This window comes from Arctopsyche grandis, chromosome 6 (genome assembly GCF_051622035.1).
Source record: "Arctopsyche grandis isolate Sample6627 chromosome 6, ASM5162203v2, whole genome shotgun sequence".
NCBI lineage: Eukaryota > Metazoa > Arthropoda > Insecta > Trichoptera > Hydropsychidae > Arctopsyche > Arctopsyche grandis.
In genome coordinates this window covers 32,227,152-32,248,136 of record NC_135360.1, presented here as the reverse complement: position 1 = coordinate 32,248,136, position 20,985 = coordinate 32,227,152, and the positions used below count along the sequence as shown (strand labels likewise).

Below are 20,985 nucleotides of genomic sequence, written 5' to 3'. Positions count from 1 at the left end.
ACGAATCTTCAACTATACAATATATTATATCTACATTTATATATAACAGGAAGGCCTTACAGGTAAACCCCAAAGCGCCTTCCTGGCATATTAAAATGCAGCATTTTTATTACAAGTCGTTGAATTACGAGACACCGAAAAACTCGCAAATTAACGAGACATCTATGAATTGTACATAAATTTTATTGTACATTAATCATACTCAAATAGTAGTGACATAGTAGGTAGGAAGGATTCTTAGCCAATTTTAAAACGGGAACCGTTTCAACAATGAAATAAGAGAAAATTGGCAAACTCTGATAGGAAACGATCGACCTTGAGTCACAAATATCCAAGTCTGACCAGCAGCACTACAGATGTACTCAGAAAAATTATTTTCAATCGAGGTCAGCTCATGAGCAGAAGCTTAACGACCGAGCAATGCTATACATATCTAGTACATATTATTATTTTTTTAATATATCTTGTTCTAATTAAAATAACGTGTAAAATATCGCACGTGAAAATAAATAAATAAATGAGAAGAAAATAATTTGTCAGTTTGAAATTACACTCGGCGTCCGTTTGCAAGTTCTACATATGGTAAGATAATATCGTGGAAAACTTGAGTTTTTCCATAGAACGGGATATACATTTAAATTAAAATATTTAAAAATTCAACAGTAGTAATGCACTTTTAAAAATAATGCATATTATAAATTACTAGTGTTTTTACCCGGCTTCGCTCTGTATTTGTAATATAAACCGCTTAAACATAGCCAATCGTAAACATTCTATTAAATTAAATTAATTATAAAGTAAACATTCTATTGAATGGCCAATAGTAAACATTCTATTAAATTTATTTGATTAGTTTTATTTTATTTAAATTTATTTCAATATTCATTTGTTATTTTATTATGTTGAACGTCATAGATTTTACGAACCAAACAAAGATACATACAAAGTCTCTTTCGAAATTATATATTAAATAAAATATTATTTTATGTTTTCCATAACATATAATACATAATCTCATTTGATAAAGGGACGCATATGCGTAATATGTAGTCATAAGTCTACAATTTGGTTAAATTGGATTATAAATATAGGTTTTTTAAAAGGCTTTTCTCAGTTTCACTTCGCTTATCGGTCAGACAATATTTCCTACATTCTTCCGATCGCTTTATAACTTTGACATTTTGCAAGGTTTGACCCTTTATAGAGATTTTATCGATTTCTTCTTACTCGATAGTGAAATATAATCGCAATATACTACACGTTTAAAAATTTCAACTTCAATTCCAAATCAAATATCAATTCCATTCCATTGAAATGCCAACGAAAAAAATACCAATTGAAAATAAAAGTGAAATGAATATTTAATAGTCAGTTACCTGAATTAGAATTATGAAGAATTCTTAATTTTAAATTTAATTTGATTTATTGCAAGCTTAAGTGCTGTATCGAATAATCTAGTACCGTTGACTTATCATTATTAAAGTCCGCAATCAATTCAAATTCCAATCTAATCTTTCTTACAAGCTTTTTAAAGCTTCACTCTGTTATTTCAGTGATATTTCTGCCTGCCAAAAATTGTAATCTGATTTTAAACCACTTTCTCTCTTCAGGTCGCTTTTATATCTTACCGACATACGGGGGTTAGCTAACATTGAAGTAAGCTAATGTCTCTGACTTGAAGCTAGTTAATCATTAACGAACCCATTAAAATTTACATTGGAATCTTGTGTCAAATCGGAGCAATGACAATTAGCTTATCCATACGCCTTTTCCTACCAATTTGTTTAAACAGTGGGAAAGCTTCTCTTTTCGCTCTCATTTACTTTCATCTCATATAAATTTAATATCAGAACTTATTAATTAATTAATCTAAAATATTTTTTGAAAAATCAACAGGCCTCAGATGTGGAAATTCATAAAAAATAAACAATAAATATAACAAAATAACATCTGAGCCCAATTATAGATTTTTACAAAATACATAATATATCTAGTACATATAGACAAATAAATTTAAAAGAAAAGAATAAAAACTAAAATATGACTAAATAGGACAATGCATAATTAAACATAAAGTGATGTAATATGATTGGATAAAATATATATAATAGAAACAGAAATGGATCAATCAATCAAGACTCTCCTGATGGCAGTCCTGAATTGATGTAAGGAAATACCGAATAGATCAACGTCATTCAGCTCTCCGTTAAGCATATGATAAACACGCCGTAGACAGGAATATTTTAGGGAATTGATTTTGAAAGGATTAAGTGAAAAGAGTACAACGAGTCTAGAATACCTAACTGAGATCCTGAAACCAGCCTTACTCAGTAAATCGGAACAATCAAGGAAACCATTTAGGAGCTTAAAAAATAATGTAACATCAGTGAGTCGTCGCCTGACAGAAAGATTGTTAAAGGATAGGATTTTTAAAATATCGGGAATAGTAGTATGGGCGTAGTCAGGAAAACGGTATTGTATATATACAGAATATCAGAGAAATGTTAAATTAATAAAAGCGGTTTTAGGTGTCATATTATTGTCAAGTGACGATTGTCCACAGACAATCCTAAATAATTTTAGCATCAGTCGTATTTGATGCTTGGTGCTCGACTTATGTCCGATTAAAACTTATGTGTTTGTTTATATTACTCAAGTGCATCGTTGAAAATTGCACAATGCATTCAAAAACACACAATAAACAACATGTGATACATTTTCATAAGTAAATCGATCCGATTGTATTCCGTGCGTTGTCGCGTATTTATAGAGACGTACCGCGTGATATTTATTCGTAAGGGCCCTTTTATTATTATGACATTGCAGAATATGCAGAACATAATATACAAAATATTATACACTATCCGAACCCGGCATGCGTTGCAATGCCACAATAACGCGTGCATCTCCCGTTCCCGTTTTCGTTCCCGTTTTCGTTCCCGTTCCCGTTCCACAGACATTCAATTTTATATATAGGTATGGATATATTTGTTGACGTGGGCCATCCGCTGTGTGTTTGTGGTACAGCCCTGAATGGTCAGTACATTCGAGTGCGAGGTAGGCGTGGCGCGATTATTGCCACACTCGCGGCGTAATGCCTTGAAGGCGGGATAGCTTTACTTTTGTTCCCGTTTTCGTTCCCGTTCCCGTTCCACAGACATTCAATTTTATATATAGGTATGGATTTATTTGTTGACGTGGGCCATCCGCTGTGTATTTGTGGTACAGCCCTGAATGGTCAGTACATTCAAGTGCGAGGTAGGCGTGGCGCGATTATTGCCACACTCGCGGCGTAATGCCTTGAAGGCGGGATAGCTTTACTTTTGCATCAGTAACATCTTAATTACGAATATTATTATTAAGAGGTTTTTTCCCGTTTTTTTTCACAGTAATCTTACCGGACATGCATACAACAAATCCTGAAAGTTCCATTGTAATCGGCTCAGTGGCTTAGGAGCCTATTCGGGATACACGGACATATAGACATTCATTTATTTTATATACCTCTTTTATACTTCACTTATTATATATACAGAAAATACACAAAATGAAAATATAAAATGAATGTATAACTTAAGTGCAAAGTACTCTATGTACGATTGCAATCACAAACCAAAAGCAGTCGGGTCACTGAAACACCTCTCTTCGAGGTTTTCCATTTTCATGAAAGCTTTCTGAAATATGACTTCGGTGCAGTAGAAAAATTGCGCAACTGGCCAATCACATTAAAAGTCTATTCGAAGAGCATGGAAACTACTAAGGCACCCCTGCAACTTCATTTCTCAGGAGAGCCAAATCAATTCCAGACATTTTATTGCAACTCTTAAAATATACACACGTACATATGTATGGTACACGAATTCGCAACACATTCGAAAATTTATTTAAAAGTATTACTCTATCGTCAAAATGTAATATTGAATTCTGCGATGTATAAATTTCAATCGGGAGAAACGTATATAATATGTACGTATAATATATTCACCGTTAGAAATTAATATCGACAAAATTCAAATTAGCCCGTGAAATATCGACAGCGATGCTTCGCTAATTTTATGCAATCATAAATATTCATGTTCTCAAATATTCATTCACTCCTTTATACTTACAATATACCTGTATATACAGTTATTCGAAAAAATATATGTATACTGGATTTGAAAGCACTATACCTGTTGTTATGTACGTCGCTTATCAATGTAGTACTAAGCCCGCTTTAAAGGTCAAGGAGTTTGACCCTTAAAGCCCTCAACATGAGGCCACCCAACGAATACACTCTAAGAGACCCTTTCGTCGGAGAACGAGACGGTTGTTCATGAATATCGCACAAGAACAACCGCACATCACTGTTCTAATAAAAAAACTACACTGTACATAACCAAGTACAAAATAAACAACAACGCATGAACACATAAAGCGCGCACGCATAAACACATAAAGCGCGTCGCAAAGAGACATTATTTCTCTTCACTCTTAGACCACATCTTGTATAACAATCTTCCGAACAACTGAAAAAGTAGCTTTTACGACTGGTCAAGTTGTTAGCCTGTGGAGGGGGGGGGGGTATAAATCAGTATTTGGATAGCTAATTGTCATCGCTTCGATCTGATATAAGATTCCGATGTAATTTTTAATGACTTAATTAATGATTAAACTCATCTAGCTTCATGTTGGAAACAATTGCTTATTTCAATGTTAGCTAACCCCTGTATGTCGGTTAAATATCAAAGCTACCTGAAGAGTGAAAGTGGTTCAAAATCAGTCCACAAATTTTTGACGGGCAGGAATTTTATGGAACTAACAGAGTCAAGTTAATAAAAAGCTAATAAATACTAGACCAGATCTTATAGCCAATATTAAAAAAAAAATAATATTTAAAAAAAAGTGTCAACTTTTTTTTAATATTAATTTTATTTTATATAAATAAAATCGAGAAATAATTACTGATTATTATATATATAACTAGCTATATTACCCGGCTTCGCCCGGTATTTGTAATATAATCCGTTTAAACATGACTAATCTAATAGTAAACATTTAATTAAATTTATTTCTATAGTTTTATTATATATAAATTTATTTGAATAGTCATTTATTTTTTTTATTAAATTGACTGTCACAAACATATAAAGTAAGTCTTTTATAAAAAATTATATGTACGCTCCCGGCCTCTGCGCCCCCTAAGGCTTCGCCCTCGGCGCCTTCGCCCCCGGGAATCCTTTGAATCGGAAAAAAGTGAATTATTTGTTCAATGACGTCACGGATTTCTACAAACGAAGGATACATACATATATACGAAGTCTTTTTCCAATTTATATATTAGATATGGCTTTTTTATTACAATATTTTTATTAGTTTCACTTCACCAATTGGTCTGACAAACTACCTTCACACTTCCGTTCGCTTTGGAACTTTGCCATTTAGCGAAGTTTGGCCGTCGATAGAGATTTCAATTGGGTCCGCTAAGTTGATGTTGAATTATAATCGTTATTAACACGTTTAATAATTCAAAAATTTTGGAGACGGTGACAGCTAACTCCTTGCTAATAGCCAGTAGCCTTGTTTGTTTGACTTTCCTTCACCCCTCCCCCCCACTCGCTTTATCAGATTACAATTGTTTAAACACCTATAACTAATCATTTTCATACTATATCTTATAAAATTTGCATTATAGGCTCTCATTATTTCTCATATATATTTTTACTTCACTAAATGTGTCATTAGAAGTCTGAAAGCGATACCTATGGTTACAAACTTGTATATTTATAGATTATAATTTGAAATGATACCCAAATAATGGTGGAAAATAGTAGGTTGCCAATTTGGCGAGGAACTGTTTCAACAATCAAATTAAATAAATTGGAAAACTCTGATAGAAAACAATTGACTGACTAGCAGCATTGCAGGAATACTTCGAATAAATTATTTTCAATCGAGGTCAAACCAGGGCTCGAACCTGGAACCTCTCGGTGGATAACATTAACCCAATCACTGAGCTATACTGCTGGCTTCAGCTGGCTCTTTTGAAAAATAACTGAGGCTAGGAGCTATTTATGCGACCTGAGAGCCATCTTGCGGCTCTCCTTTGAAATTAGTATCTTGATACTAATATTATTTCATTCATGAACGGTTTGTGGATGCAAAGTGTAAAGTTTTCACATCGGGGCCATCTTTTTGAAACACGCTGTATATTTTTTTCCTTTACAATGTTGAGAGAGTGAGTTTAGAACGAAATTTTCGCTTCGTGTAATCTGTTTGCGTTTTTTTTACCATTCGCTTTTTTTTATTAATATATGAAAATCTTTCTTTGTCCTTTTACATATTCTTGTCTCGGAAATCTTCCGCTTTTACTCAACTTTTTTGAACGTACTCTGTATCAAATTTTAAAATCGATTCCGTAAAATTTTCAGAACGTTCTCGCATGCCTCAATTAAAATCAATGGTTTATTCAGATCCCAGAGTCTCTTAATTGAATAAAAACCTGGATCAAATCCAATTGAATATGCAAAGCGACTTTTTCCACTTTTTTTACGGTCAGCTTTTTTATTTTTTACTTCGTATTACATTATTTTATTTTCAAATTCCATTCACAAGTTGAGAGGGAATGGCCGCTGACGCGGGCCTCTATTATTATTATATTAAAATGTTTTTTACAAATTTCGAATTGTATAATGGAATTCAAGTTGAGTACATACGTATTACATAACGAAATTAAAAAAAACATGAATTCGTTGCTTTTACTAAATCCGAGTGAAAGACCGTTTGGAAGCTTTCGACGTTTAATTAATCCGCTTTTCATATTCGAACGGTACCTTAGCAAAAAAAAATCTCATTATTACGGCATATTAATCTCAATTAATGACATTCATAATCTGGGTACTTACGTTTTAAAAACGATTTGAATGACAGGCAAAATATACACACATATATGTATCATATGTACAACAAGTGACCGTCATTATATATATTGAAGGCAACTTCCTGTAAAATCAAATAAATTTAAAGTTCACATACGAGCCCAGCCATACCGAGTGACTTGGGGGCAACTCGGGTGACTTTGTTGCGCGACCAGATCAAATTTATGCAGTTGTGTGGAGCATGCCACACCAGGTAGCTCACTGGTTTCCTAAGCTATAAAATCACCCAACCAGGGAGATCAACTGCCTGCGTTAGGTCTGGTTACGCTGATTTTATTGCTTGCAACTAGGTTTGTGACTGGTGCGAACCCTTAAAACATTGTATTGAGGTGTTCCACACTCGCTGATTAGTTACCGGCGATTACATAGTGAGAAAACTATGCACATGTGTAGTCACGTATTAAAAACTCTTAACTACGCTTAGGCAACAAAGTCACTAACAAGTCACCCGCTGCAGCCTGGTTTAGATAATATTATAAAATTTAATATCCAATATGCAATTGCGTAAGAGACTTTGTAATTTTCTAATATATATGCACTTTCGGAATAGACTTTGTAAGGTTATATGTATGTATCTAAGGTGTGGTTGATAGAATTCGTAACGTGTTATCGAAAAAATATAGTTTGCTATGACGCCGATATCGATTTCAATTCTTCTCTGTTCAGATTTCGATTTCAATTCATGTTTCAGTTCCGGATCCCCGTTCCTTTTTCATTTCCGGTTCCAGATTTCTTTGTCAGTTCTGGTTCCGGATCACTTTTTCAGTTAGCGATGCTCGATCGTGTCTGAGGGCGGTAGCCTCGATTACTGTTTAGTTCCGGATTCCTTTTTCAGTTTTGTATACCGATTTTTATTTCATTTCCGGTTCCGCATTCCTTTTTCTTTCGGATACGGACTGCATTTTCAGATAACAATCCCTGTTTCAGTTCCAATTCCCGAATCCAGATATCTGTTTTAGTTCCGATTCCATTTAATTATTACTATACGTAATGTAACTTTATTTTAAATCATGTATCAATTTGTTTCCGAAACCACCCGTTGAAATTTCAACCGAAACAACACTAGTATATTATATTATCGACCAACTGGGGGCCCTTTTCAAGAAGACGATCGTTATAATACTTTGAATGTATGTATTCAATCTATGAAAAAAAATCGCTAGAGACATACATATCTGCCAATTTATCTACAGAAAAATCTCATCATGAATCATCAACTTTCGGGACACTGGAAGACTCTACGACAGACAAATCATGAGAGATAATCTCAAAAATGACAGTAAAAACTCTTAATAATCGGTTTTGGCCACAACACATCAAAATACGTTCAATTTAGTGATTTTATTTATAATGTAATATAAATTCGTGACTTTTATAAATAAATTATTAAATTTAAATTTATTAGTAGATTTACTTCAACAAAATTGGACAATCGACATAGTTGATACATACCGTAATACTATTAACTATTAATTTGATAAAATTTTGAATACTTCATATGTAGATATATAATATACATGAATATGTAGAATCACTTAATTGATTGTACCTACATATATTGTGTTAACCCTTTGAACAAATTCATGAGCCTGAAATACGCCAATAGGCGTTGTATTTTGAGTATGTAAAAAATAAACAAGAATACTACCCGCTAAGCCTTTCTATGTAGCATTGAAAAAAAATGCAGTGAACATGGGTCTTGTAATCCGTGTCAATGTTTATAAAGACTGGTTTACACCGGAATTTTTGAATTTATAACCATAGCAGAATTACTCGATGTAAATTCCTAACTTCTGAGTATTATAGATTGTGGCTTGGCATTTAGATTGTGAGCATTACATTTTAACAACAATGAAGAAGATGGAACTTGTTTTGGAAAACTACATTCATTAATAGACATTTTTTTGTCTATTTTATATTGTTGCAAGATATATTAGAGAGTTTAAACACACCTTTACAAAAACTTGAAATCCTCAGCGGTATTTATCTAGGGTTTTATTGGATTGGCTACAATTTTATACCTGCTTTCTATTTGGGCTAAATAATTCTATTTGGGAATGTTGGCGAAATTTTCAGTGTGGCGGACTTTCAACAGAAAAAACGTCAGCACTCAAAGGGCTAAGGGAATTTTGTATGCGTCAGCTTTTTATACATACTGGTTTTTTGTTTTATTTCTCATGAATTCTCCATTACTACAATGAAACATACGAAAGTGTCACCATATTGTTATTTGTACATGTTTTATATATCACTAGTGTTGTACCCGTTGATTTCAAAAAGGAATTTATACATGAATTAAAATAAAGTTATATATTACAGGTATATGTATATTGTAAATATAGTGTAAGGTAATTTATAGGCGCATGCGCGTATTAATGCGCCGTTCACCCGTTCGAAATTTTATTTTTATTTTACACAGATATATAACAGGAAGGCTTGACAGGAAGACCCCAATGCACCTTCCTCGACAATTAATTACAAACAATGCAGAATTATTATTATTACATAAATCACTGTATTTCCAGAAGCTGAAGAACACGAAATAGCAATTTGTTAATTAATCCATTGAGACATTTATAGATTTAGATTTTGTACATAATTTTTACAAATTATGCACACAATAAATACAGAAGGTTTGTGACAACAGGAAAGATGGGTGGTGTAATCCGTGTCAATGTTTATAAAGACTGGCTTACACCGGAATTTCTGAATTTATAACCATAGTAGAAGTTCTGAGTATTTTAGATTGTGGTTTGGCATTTAGATTGTGAGCATTACATTTTAACAACAATGAAGAAGATGGAACTTAGTTTTGGAAAATACATTCATTAATAGACTTCTTTTGTTTATTTTATATTTTTGCAAGATTTATTTATTTATTTAATAGTTTTGGACCATTGTGGCATTACAGGAAGAACCTAATGCGCCACAATGGCCTACATTTGAAAAATATATAAAAACATGATATAAAAAGAAGTAAACTGTAAATAAAGGAAAAAAGCAAAAGCAGAAAACATGGTAAAATAAAATAATAAAAAAAAAAGTAACAAAAGGAAAATAATACATCATTCAGAGAGAAAAAAAATATAACAAAAGTGTAAAAATTAAAAATAAAATCCATAAATCCCATTCTTTGTTTACACTGAACAAAATTAAAATAGTATATAAAAATATACAAAGGAGAAAGAAAAAGTAAAATAAAATAAAACAAAATATGAATAAAAAATAAAATCACAACGAGGCCCAAATGGAAGAGAGTAGATTAAGATTCCACTCATTCATCACATTCAAATTAAGAAAGTAATGATGAGCGCAGGTTACCAGATAAATATGTTAAGATAATATCCGATAATCTACGCTCCCCAAGGTGGAAAATATCACATTCAGGGACAGCAGCAACGATTTCATTAAGAAGTCGAATAGCTCTTGGAAGATATATTAGAGAGTCTAAACACACCGTTACAAAACTCAGAAATCTTTGGCGGTAGTTGTCTAGGGTTTGTTTAGATTAGCTACAATTTTTATACCTGCTTTCAATTGGATTTCTAAATAATTCTAGTTTGAAATGTTGGCGAAATTTTCAACGTGGCGGGCTTTCAACAGAAAATACATCAATACTCAAAGGGTTAAACAAAACTTACCTCTAACAAAACATCTCTGAGAAACCACTGCGGCAGACAAAGTGCCAGGAGTCAAATCAATACGTGCATGATCTCCGTAATACATACATACACACATCGCTGATAAATAATTAAGTATTTAACCGTGAAACGTTTCAAGTCCGTGTGGTGGCAATTTAAATAATTGAAACACGCTCACAGTCTGTGTAATTGCTAAATAATAACAGTAGAGTATGGCACACGTACGTGTACTGGAGAAAATATATGATGGTACCTGACTACGTGCTTGTGCCTCTCGACCCAGTACTTGATGGCAGATCGCACGAGCATTTCTTGCTTCTTAGTGAGACCGTTGGGATTTGCTCCATTAACGCCATTCGTTCCAAAGGTTTGCAGTGTGGAACCAGTGCGGAAATTCATGCCAAAGTCGTGCTTGTTACTGTATATAGTTCGCAAATCTACCGTCAAAGGCTCTTCTTTCTTCATGTCGTCTGGAAATTAATGAATGTGAATATAATTATACAAGTCAGATGATTGTTACGGCTAAGCATTTTTCATTAGTTATTAAATAATTATATAATTTTACTCGGTTGTATAATTTAATATCGCTTATATTGTAATATGTAATTGATTAAAAAAACATTTTTTTTCTTGACTTAGACCACTTCCATAATTATGGGCACATATTTTTATTTTATTTTACATATATACCAGGAAGGCCTTACAGGTAAATCCCAATGCGCCTTCCTGGCCAATTACAAATACAAATACAGCATTTTTATTATAAGTCGTTGAATTGCGAGACACTGAAAAAACTCGCAAATTAACGAGACATCTATGAATTGTACATAAATTTTTATTGTACATCAATCAAATTTTTCAAATAGTGGTGACATAGTAGGTAGGAAGGATTTTTAGCCAATTTTTTTTTCCGGGAACCGTTTCAACAATGAAATCAGAGAAAATTGGCAAACTCTGATAAGGAAACGATCAACCTGAAGTCACAAATCCAGGTCTGACCAACAGCATACTCTGAAAAATTCATTTTCATTCAGGGATAGAACCCGGCACCTTCTTGACGGTAAGCAGAAGCTTAACGTCCGAGCTATGCTGCTGGCATATGTAGATGTATGAAAAATATAAATAAAATAAAAAGGCAATTTAAACAATATTTCAACAACAAATGTACAAATACATATGTGGGATTTCATGATTAATATTACAATCAAAGAGTTTTCAATGATTGGGGTTTCAATCAAAATTATGATCCCGGCTTGAACTAATGTAAATAAATATATTACTAAGAGGTTTGGGCCGCATGTGATGATATATGTGCGTATGTGATGATTTTAAATCGGCCCAAACCTCTTAGTGAAATATATTTAATTACATAAGTTTAAGCCGGGATCATAGTTTTGATTGAAACCCCAATCATTGAAAACTCTTTGATTGTAATATTAATCATGAAATCCCACATATTTGTACATTTGTTGTTGAAATATTGTTTAAATTGCCTTTTTATTTTATTTATATTTTAGTACATTATTTTATTACTACAGTTTTATTAAATACATTTATTTTTTACTACAGTTTTTTTTTTACTTGAGTTTTTTTTTATTTTATATATCTTAATATTATATACAAAACTAAAAGGTTAGTATTTAAAAAAGTTTTTTTTACCAGGGTTTTTATTTTAAAATTTTTAGTTTACTAGTTATATAACCGGAGTAGATCAGCTGATAACTAATAACTAAAAATAAAACTATCACTGTTTGATCTGTGTACATATATTAAGCCTGTATTGGTTAGAAGTTTTTTTTGATTTGAGGTTATGGGTTAAACGTCATTCTGTCAGATTCACTGAACAGTGTTGCCACCCTGCATAAAGGCAATCCCCAAGACCGTTGGCTCAGCAAGCCTCCACAAAACTATAAATATTTATATATTAGAGATAACGAGAACCTATAAAGCAAATTTTATAAAATATAGAGTTAAAAAAGAAAAAGTTATAGGCGTTTAAATACTTAAAATTTAATAGCGAGATGGCAGGGCGAAAAGTAATGAAACTACCGATGTGAATGATGAATGTGACGGATAAACGTCACCGTGTAATACGATGCAGTATTTTCGAACGTGTCTAATACGATATTTTTTCACCATCGCAATTGCGGATGATACCTTAACTTATATTGATGACCAAAATGAGCAATATGACAAAGTATGAAAACGATCGGATAAGAGATAAGGGATATAAAAAATGACCGCTAACACGAAAACCATGTGAAACGTATAAGAGGTTAGTAAAAATTAAGCTGTTTTTTGAGGAGTGAGTTTATTAGTGAGTTTATTAGTGAGTTTTATAAGTGGGTTCATTTTTATTTTTAATTTTTAAATGAAGCCAATACTATAAAACAATACGCTATCGGTCAATTAACTAACTGTAATTAAATTCTGAGTAAATTAAGCAGTCTAAATCTATTTATAAAAACTACTTTGAACAAGGTATTTCTGTATAATTAATAGGTACAAGCGTATCATGATTGAATAATAATATTATTTCGGTTGACGGACTATTGCCCGAATGTACACTAGACCGATCAATATCTGACAGAATGAAATTTTTAATTGTTTGAAAGCGTTTACCTATTTATGTACATATATATTGTAAAGTGGCAACATGGGAGAGAGCATTCACTGTCTAAGTGCATTCGTGGGTAAACAATAAAGACCCCTTATTATTTATTTATTTATTTTTTTACATATATACCAGGAAGGCCTTACTGGTAAACCCCAATGCGCCTTCCTGGCCAATTACAAACAATGCAGCATTTTTATTACACAAGTCAATGAATTACGAGACACTGAAAGCTCGAAATTAAGGAGACATCTATGAATTGTACATAAATTTTATTGTACATGAATCCATACTCAAATAGTTGTGACATAGTAGGTAGGAAGAATTTTTAGCCAATTTTAAACGGGAATCGTTTCAACAATGAAATCAGAGAAAATTGGCAAACTCTGATAGGAAACGATCGACCTGGAGTCACAAGTATCCAATTCTGACAGATGTACTCAGAAAAATTCTTTTCAATCGAGGTCAGCTCATGGGATCGAACCCGACGCCTCTCGGTGTTAAGCAGAAACTTGACGACCGAGCTATGCTGCTGGCACTAGACTCTGATTGGCTGTGTCTCCACGCGCCCGCCACAAACATATCCACACACATCTCGTCCGTTTTTATATACATAATATATATTATACATAAATGTATATTAAATAGCTTAAAAAAACTTCAAAAATACACACAAATTGATTTAATTTAAATCAAATTGTAAGTATTTAAATTTGTATACAAATTTTTCGTTCTATCGGTGCGATTAGTTCAAACGGAAACAAATTAATTTAATTTTGAAAGGATCCCAAAGGATTATTATGAGATTCCGATGTTTCCACGTCGACGTATCGTTCGCTTTATTTGTATTTTGATTTTACAACGGAATTATTTCAAATTTGTAAATTAAACGTTAAATTATTTACATTAATATGTACCTATATATATAAAATATGCGTGTTGTGTTTTAACATTGAAGTTATTAGGACAGAACCTTCACCTAGACTTGAACTACTTTTGATCGTAGTTAGTTTATATGTATATAAGCGTATTAGTGATTATAAGGTGTGAATAAATTATGAGTTTATCAAAGTCCACATTCGCTGAATTATTCACGCCTTAAGAAACGTTGTATTGTATGTTATATATGTACATATGTATTTGTATAGTTCTTGGAAACGCTTGTTTTGTGAAATTGTGAAATCGTAGAAACATTCTACATGTGTGTCGTTTTGAAATGTTTGTTTTTATTAAATTGTACTCTCGTGTAAAATCGTTTTTAACCGTTTCGGTAACAGCTGGCTCCAATAGGGAGTTTGCTATTTTCGATATGCGTTTTTGAGGCGACATTTAGAATATTTGGAATATTCGTATGCCTTACAATGTGTTTCGAATATTTTAGATTGGGTCTTACTATTGGTATTTTGCCATGTTGGCCGAAAGTCAAAATTTTATTTCCCTGAATCGTTCCCGTTCCATTTAAATATTCAGTATATGTAAATAAAAAAAATGTTTTATTCATTTATTATTGCTTAAGTTGCTATCTCATAATGTCTTTTGTATACTAATTTACATTTGCATATATATATTTTTAAATTTTTCCTCGAACACTAGACCAACAATTTTGACAAAGTTTTTATCTCCATCTAATAAAATAGATTCAATTCAAACTAATTAATATATTATTTTTAATTTTGTGTGCCATCTGCCTGCTTTTGTATATTAATGAATCAAACTGAAATTATAAATTTTATAACTTAATATTTTTATCTGAACCGGAAGTACTACTTTTACTCTAGAGAATCGAGGTTTTTTATCTTTTTCTCAGAAACCTTTTAGTTTATTGAACTGAAATTCCATATCTATCAATTTAAGTTCAAAACCAAGCTATGTATAAAATTTGATAAGCATCCGTCAACCAGAAGTGACAGTTAACTCTTGTTCGATTTTTCTTCCACTATTTTTTTCGACCCCTTAAACATGTGTGAACTTCACGAAAAATTTCAAGTGTAATTTTTGTATTAATGACATGAAAAAAAAAACAAAAATTAATTTTATAAACCGGAAGTGGGATTTTTTCCTCTTAGAAAGGTCAAAAATGTCCACACCCCTGAACGTATCAATCTGAAACTATATATTTGTATTCTTTATTTCTGAATATTTTTATAATTTACAATACAGCCACTCAATCAATCATCATTTTCATTGATTGGAAAATAAAACATCCACACACCGTTGAAAATTAGTGTTGACTTTTCAAACAGCGTTAAAATATGAATCCACATCATTATTCTGTGGCTTTACAGTTATAATACAACACGCCCAAATGCAAATGCATAATAATCATCACACATAATTTACCTAATGTGTAATATACGAGGACGAAATGTCGATATTCGCATACGGGTTTCCGATATGACATGAATATTTAACGCCAACACTATCACATGACATTCGATCCATATCTCATCTATGTTTCATCAGCCGCCATTATATCCGATGGCACAAAATGGTGAAATTTTCACCATCGCCTATTAAACTACGCCACCTGTACATAATAAGATATGTACATTCGTCTATTGATTTTGTATCTCGTGAAAAATTCATGGCGTGTTCCGATAAAATGAATTCTAGACGTTTCGTTGATTGGATTCGGTCCGGTAAAATGGTTGAAAACTGCCGTTTTGTCAAACGTTTCGCAATTCGCGCGCTCGCTTTCACTCGTGTGCCGAAAGTCTTAAGGGCTTAGAAAGGATTTAAGGCCTTTGAAGGCTTTGATGCTTGCATGAGGCCTTTGTTTCTGAAAGACCATTAAACTGCCTTTCTGCGTCGAAACACACATTCGCTAAAAATAAAATGAAAAGCTGAAAAATCCCGTCCCGTTTTCATCAATGGGATTTTTTTCATAACTGCATACTATACGTATTTTCATTATTTTGTTATAATATACATATAATGGTTCCAATTTTGTAAAGCATAGTTTTTCATACCATTTTCAAAATAATAATTTTCTATTGAACTAAATTTTAACGAACAATTTATTTAAATCTTTTACTAATTAAAATCCCTTTAATAGTTTCTTATTGAATTAAATCTAAATAATACCGAAGATTAATCAATCAAACTACACTGCATACATTTTAAAACGGAAATAAAATAACGACATATGTATGTATACTTCAATTGTGAAAAGTTCAAATAACGACAGTTATTAATTTTAATTACGAACGAATCATATATATAAAACCGAAACAGCGTCAGTAATTTGATTATGATTGGCTGTCGTCAAAGATGTTTGTGATTGGTCAGTCGTTAAATAGTATTAATTTATTTCGATTCAAATAAATTTAAAAAAAAAATATTTATGTATTTGAAAACAACAACGAAAAAAACAACCCATGACTTTGTTTATGTATTTGAGGAATATAAGAAGGTAACAAAACAAAATTCGATATTGAACCGTACAGACAGATTTTGAAATACTGATAACTATGACAGCAATACAAATTGAGCGCAAAATCCGGTTGTCGGATTTTGTTCAAATTTTTTTTAATACTTAGAATCACTATCAGTATTATATACATTAAATATCAAGAAAATAAAAATAATTTAAAAGCTCAAAATAAAATAATGAAATACTAAAAAAAAAAAAATACTATTTCTGGTTTACGAATTCTGACCAAAACCTTATCAGCTCTAAGGTAGTACATAAATAATACAAATATAAATTTTCAGCTTGATACGTTCAGAGGTGTGGACAGAGTAGTGGGCACAACATTTTTGACCTTTCTAAGAAGAAAAAATCCCACTTCCGGTTTATTAATTTTAGTGATTTTTTTTTATTTTCATCAAATTGATACAAAAATTATACTTGAATTTTCTCGTGAAGAACACACATGTTTAAGGGGTTGAAAAAAATAGTGGAAGAAAAATCGAACAAGAGTTAAATGCCACTCCCGGTTGAGGGATGCTTACTAAATTTGATAGATAACTTGGTATTACGCTTAAACTAGTAGATATAAAATTTCAGTTCAATAAACTAATAGGTTTCTGAGAAAAACATAAAAAACCTTGATTCTCTAGAGTAAAAGTACTACTTCCGGTTCAGATAAAAATATTTAAAAAATAAAAGGATATAAAGATTATTGTTTCTATTACATACATGTAAAAAATTTCAGTCCGATTTAGTTAGCGGTTTGGGAGATACTTTAATTCAAAAACTAAAAAAAAGAGGACACCTACCTATGTATGAGGGGAGGTACCATTTCTAACTTAAAAATTTGAAAAAAATTTACGTCGTGTCGATAAGAATTTTAGTAACTGATTCTAAGTTTCAGTTCGATAGAACTAACGGTGTTCAAAAAATCTCCAAAATACACAGACACACACACACACACATTTTTTCTAGATCATGAAAACGTAATCAGTAATCGATTCTGAGTTCGAATCAGTCAAAATCTCGAGTTGGAATTTTCGTATGATCACAAAACTTCATTTATTGTTACTACGTACATAGATAAAGTAAAAACAACTAGTTATGAATAAATATAAACATATTTTTCCCAGATTCCTTTAAGATTCCCTCCAAAAGTATAGTCAATTCTCAATTTTATATTTTTCATAGGTTCGTTATGTGTAGAAAAGTAGTCTGAAAATCGTCTAATAACCACACCTAAGAATTATTGATCAATTTTTGCAATAATTCTTCAACAGTGTATGTACGTATATAATTTTATATAAAGGTTATTTTCACGTTCATTTCTCGATACAAAATGTACTATTATGATTACTAACAGCAGGTTTTGAATACTAAAAACGAAAATTCCGATTTCGAATGTGTGTGCTGTTGCCATTTTATAATTTCATTTCAATTTTTTACAAACCCGAATTATAACGTCAAAAATAAAATAAAGTTTAAAAAAAAAAATACGACAGACGAATTAACATGTACGCGTTGAAAAGTCCCTTTATATCGCATTTTGTAATATTAAAGCTAAAATTTTCGCTGACTCACTCTGCGATAATTCGTCGGGGACATTAAAAGCTAAAGGGATACATCAAAAGGACGAATACTCGCCATTGTTATCGTAAAAACACGAAAAGTCCTCGGAAATGAGAGCTTTTCACCCCTTTCCGGTGTACATTCGTACCGGATAATCCTAATTGGAAATAACGAACGGAAAGGTAGTGTCTTTCATCGCTCGAGGCTTTCAAATAGAACAAAAAAAAAACCGCTTACACTACGAATAAAAATTAAATTAAAAATAAAATCGAATACATATACATATGTACATACCTGCTTCGACAAGTTTCGTCTGTGAGTCTCCACTGCCAGTTCGGAAAAGGTCTCCCGTGTTCGGTCTGTAAGTGTCGAGAGAAGCTGAAAGCTCCATTAGAGGCTTCATGATGCTTTTCAGATGTAAAAGTTGTTCGCAGGCGTATATCAACCAAGAGCAGAACATCAGGTCGAAGAGATTGGCTTGTATTAAAGTGAAAATTAGCCAGTATACCTGTTAATGATAAAACTACATATGTATAATATCCTTTTTCAATTAAAGCTATTTTATGTGACGACCGATCGTGTCGATGAGACGCGGGGAAGTAGGGGGGGAGTGTGGAGCATCTGTGGAAATCATAATTACGAATATTATTATTAAGAGGTTTTTCCCTGTTTTTTTTTCACAGTAATCTTCCCGGACATGCATACAACAAATTCCAAAAGTGCCATAGTAATCGATTGAGTGGTTTAGGAGCTTATACGAGACAGACAGACAGACATTCAATTTAATATATATATAGATAAAATCAACCACTGGCGTTGCTCAACAACCACTCAACCAGTTAAGCACAGTTTACATTGAACATATTTGACATTCAATTTTATATACCTATACTAGCTGAACCCGACATGCGTTCCAATGCCACAATAACGCGTGCAATTCCCGTTCTAAATACCGTTCCACAGACACTTATTTTTATATATAGTGTTTGTGGTATAGCGGATCTCCGAGGTAGGCGTGGCGCGATTATTGTCACACTCGCGGCGTGAAGCGTTGAAGACGGGATAGCTTTACTTTCCCGCCAGTAAAATCTTAATTACGAATATTATTATTAAGAGGTTTTTCCCGTTTTTTTTTCACAGTAATCTTCCCGGAAATGCATACAACAAATCCTGAAAGTTCCATCGTGGTTTAGGAGCCTATATGAGACACACAGACATTCAATTTTATATATATACTAGCTGAACCCCGGCATGCTTTGCAATGCCACAATAACGCAAGCAATTCCCATTCCCGTTGCCGTTCCCATTCCCGTTCCCGTTCCCGTTCTCGTTCGCATTCTCGTTCCCGTTCCCATTTGTCGGAAAAACGCAGGCATCGAACACATTTGAAATTATTGCGTTGCAATGACACTCATTCCCGTTTTTCCCGTTTCCATTCCCGTTTTTTTTTCACAGTAATCTTCTCGGACATGCATACAACAAATTCTAAAAGTTCCATCGCAATCGCTTCAGTGGCTTAGGAGCCTATTCGAGACACACACACACACAGACATTAATTTTTATATATATATAAATAGATTTTTTTGGCAGTGTTTAAGCGTTATCGCAGATACACGCAAAACGTTATCACAGATAGACACACAGACAGAATAGCGATATTATAAGTATGACTGTATTTTAATTCGTGTATCAATTCTTTTGCAAAACCACCCGTTTAAATCAACGGGCACAACACATATGAATAAAAACACTGCACAAAAATACGATCTATAGGTATTACCAAGCATTTTCCAAGGATTTAAATGTTACATGAACCAAACACCATAAAAGTTAAAAAAAATAGCAGTTTTAGATACTAAATATATAATATGTGTATCGTAATTACCTGATATGCGAAACATAATATATACATAGGTCCACTGAAATTGAAGAAAGGATAGAAGGCTTTGATCGGCAAACGAGGCACCTCTTCAATGACTGTTTCGTTGACATCGGGCAACTTCATTCGCCGAGTCGACTCGCCGAAGAATGTTATGGTTATCCAAGCTGAAATGGGTTATCGTGTTTATAATCGAAGTTTCCATATGCCAAGAGTTTGCGCATTTGATTTTTTCGAATACCTACCGATGACGGATATTATTGTTCCGATCATGACGGCATACAAAAGACGACGCATTTTAGTGACTGCGGTGGAGTGAAAGCGAGCATCCGATTCGGCGAATAAGGGATGGGAGTTTGTTTGATTCCACGTACTCAAAGTCCTGTGGAAAAATCGTTCTTTGTATTTGTTTCATATTTTTAAAGCATGCTCAAATTCTCTGAGGAAATTCTACGAAAAATTTGTTTTTTCAAAATTTTTATGCGTGTTTTTATCAGACATTTTTGAGGATTTTTTATTATCATATACAAACATTTAAAAGATAATTTAGTATATATATTATTCTGAAGGTTTATCGTTACAATATGTATTTTAAATTTTTATTGAAAAAAATATATTACGTGCTTGCTATTTTTTAATAAAAATATAAGCATAAAATGTTTACATTTAATTAATGATTTTTTTTATTCTTATGATTATAAATAAAATGTTTATAAATAAAGTCGAGAAATAATTACTGTCGAAATATGTGGAATTTTATTTAATTCTCATTTAAAGACAATTTAATATATTATCCCTATTTATTCAATTCAAATTCGTGTAAATACGAACAAATACTAGTACGAGCTTTTAGCTTGCAATTTTACCGATTTCAAATTCTGCACACTTCCAATTAACCCTTTTAAACAAAAACAAAAAATAATGTGGCCAGAACGCTATCCCAATAAACATGT

The 20,985-nt window shown here is 32.4% G+C and overlaps 2 protein-coding genes across 4 annotated transcripts in view; one reads left to right on the top strand and one right to left on the bottom strand.

The window, feature by feature from the left end:
- Ns4 (Nucleostemin 4) overlaps positions 1 to 20,985 on the top strand; it is a 433,570-nt gene that overhangs the window by 399,604 nt on the left and 12,981 nt on the right. The window lies entirely within an intron of this gene.
- The window catches only part of Orco (odorant receptor co-receptor), a 34,810-nt gene that overhangs the window by 11,994 nt on the left and 1,831 nt on the right, over positions 1 to 20,985 (bottom strand). For all 3 annotated transcript variants that reach the window (XM_077432327.1, XM_077432328.1, XM_077432326.1), the window contains exons 3-6: positions 20,278 to 20,414; positions 20,039 to 20,199; positions 18,448 to 18,661; positions 10,812 to 11,013 (exon numbers count right to left, since the gene is read on the bottom strand). In XM_077432327.1, the coding sequence (XP_077288453.1) occupies positions 10,812 to 11,013; positions 18,448 to 18,661; positions 20,039 to 20,199; positions 20,278 to 20,414 (714 nt within the window). The remainder of the gene's footprint in view (positions 1 to 10,811; positions 11,014 to 18,447; positions 18,662 to 20,038; positions 20,200 to 20,277; positions 20,415 to 20,985) is intronic.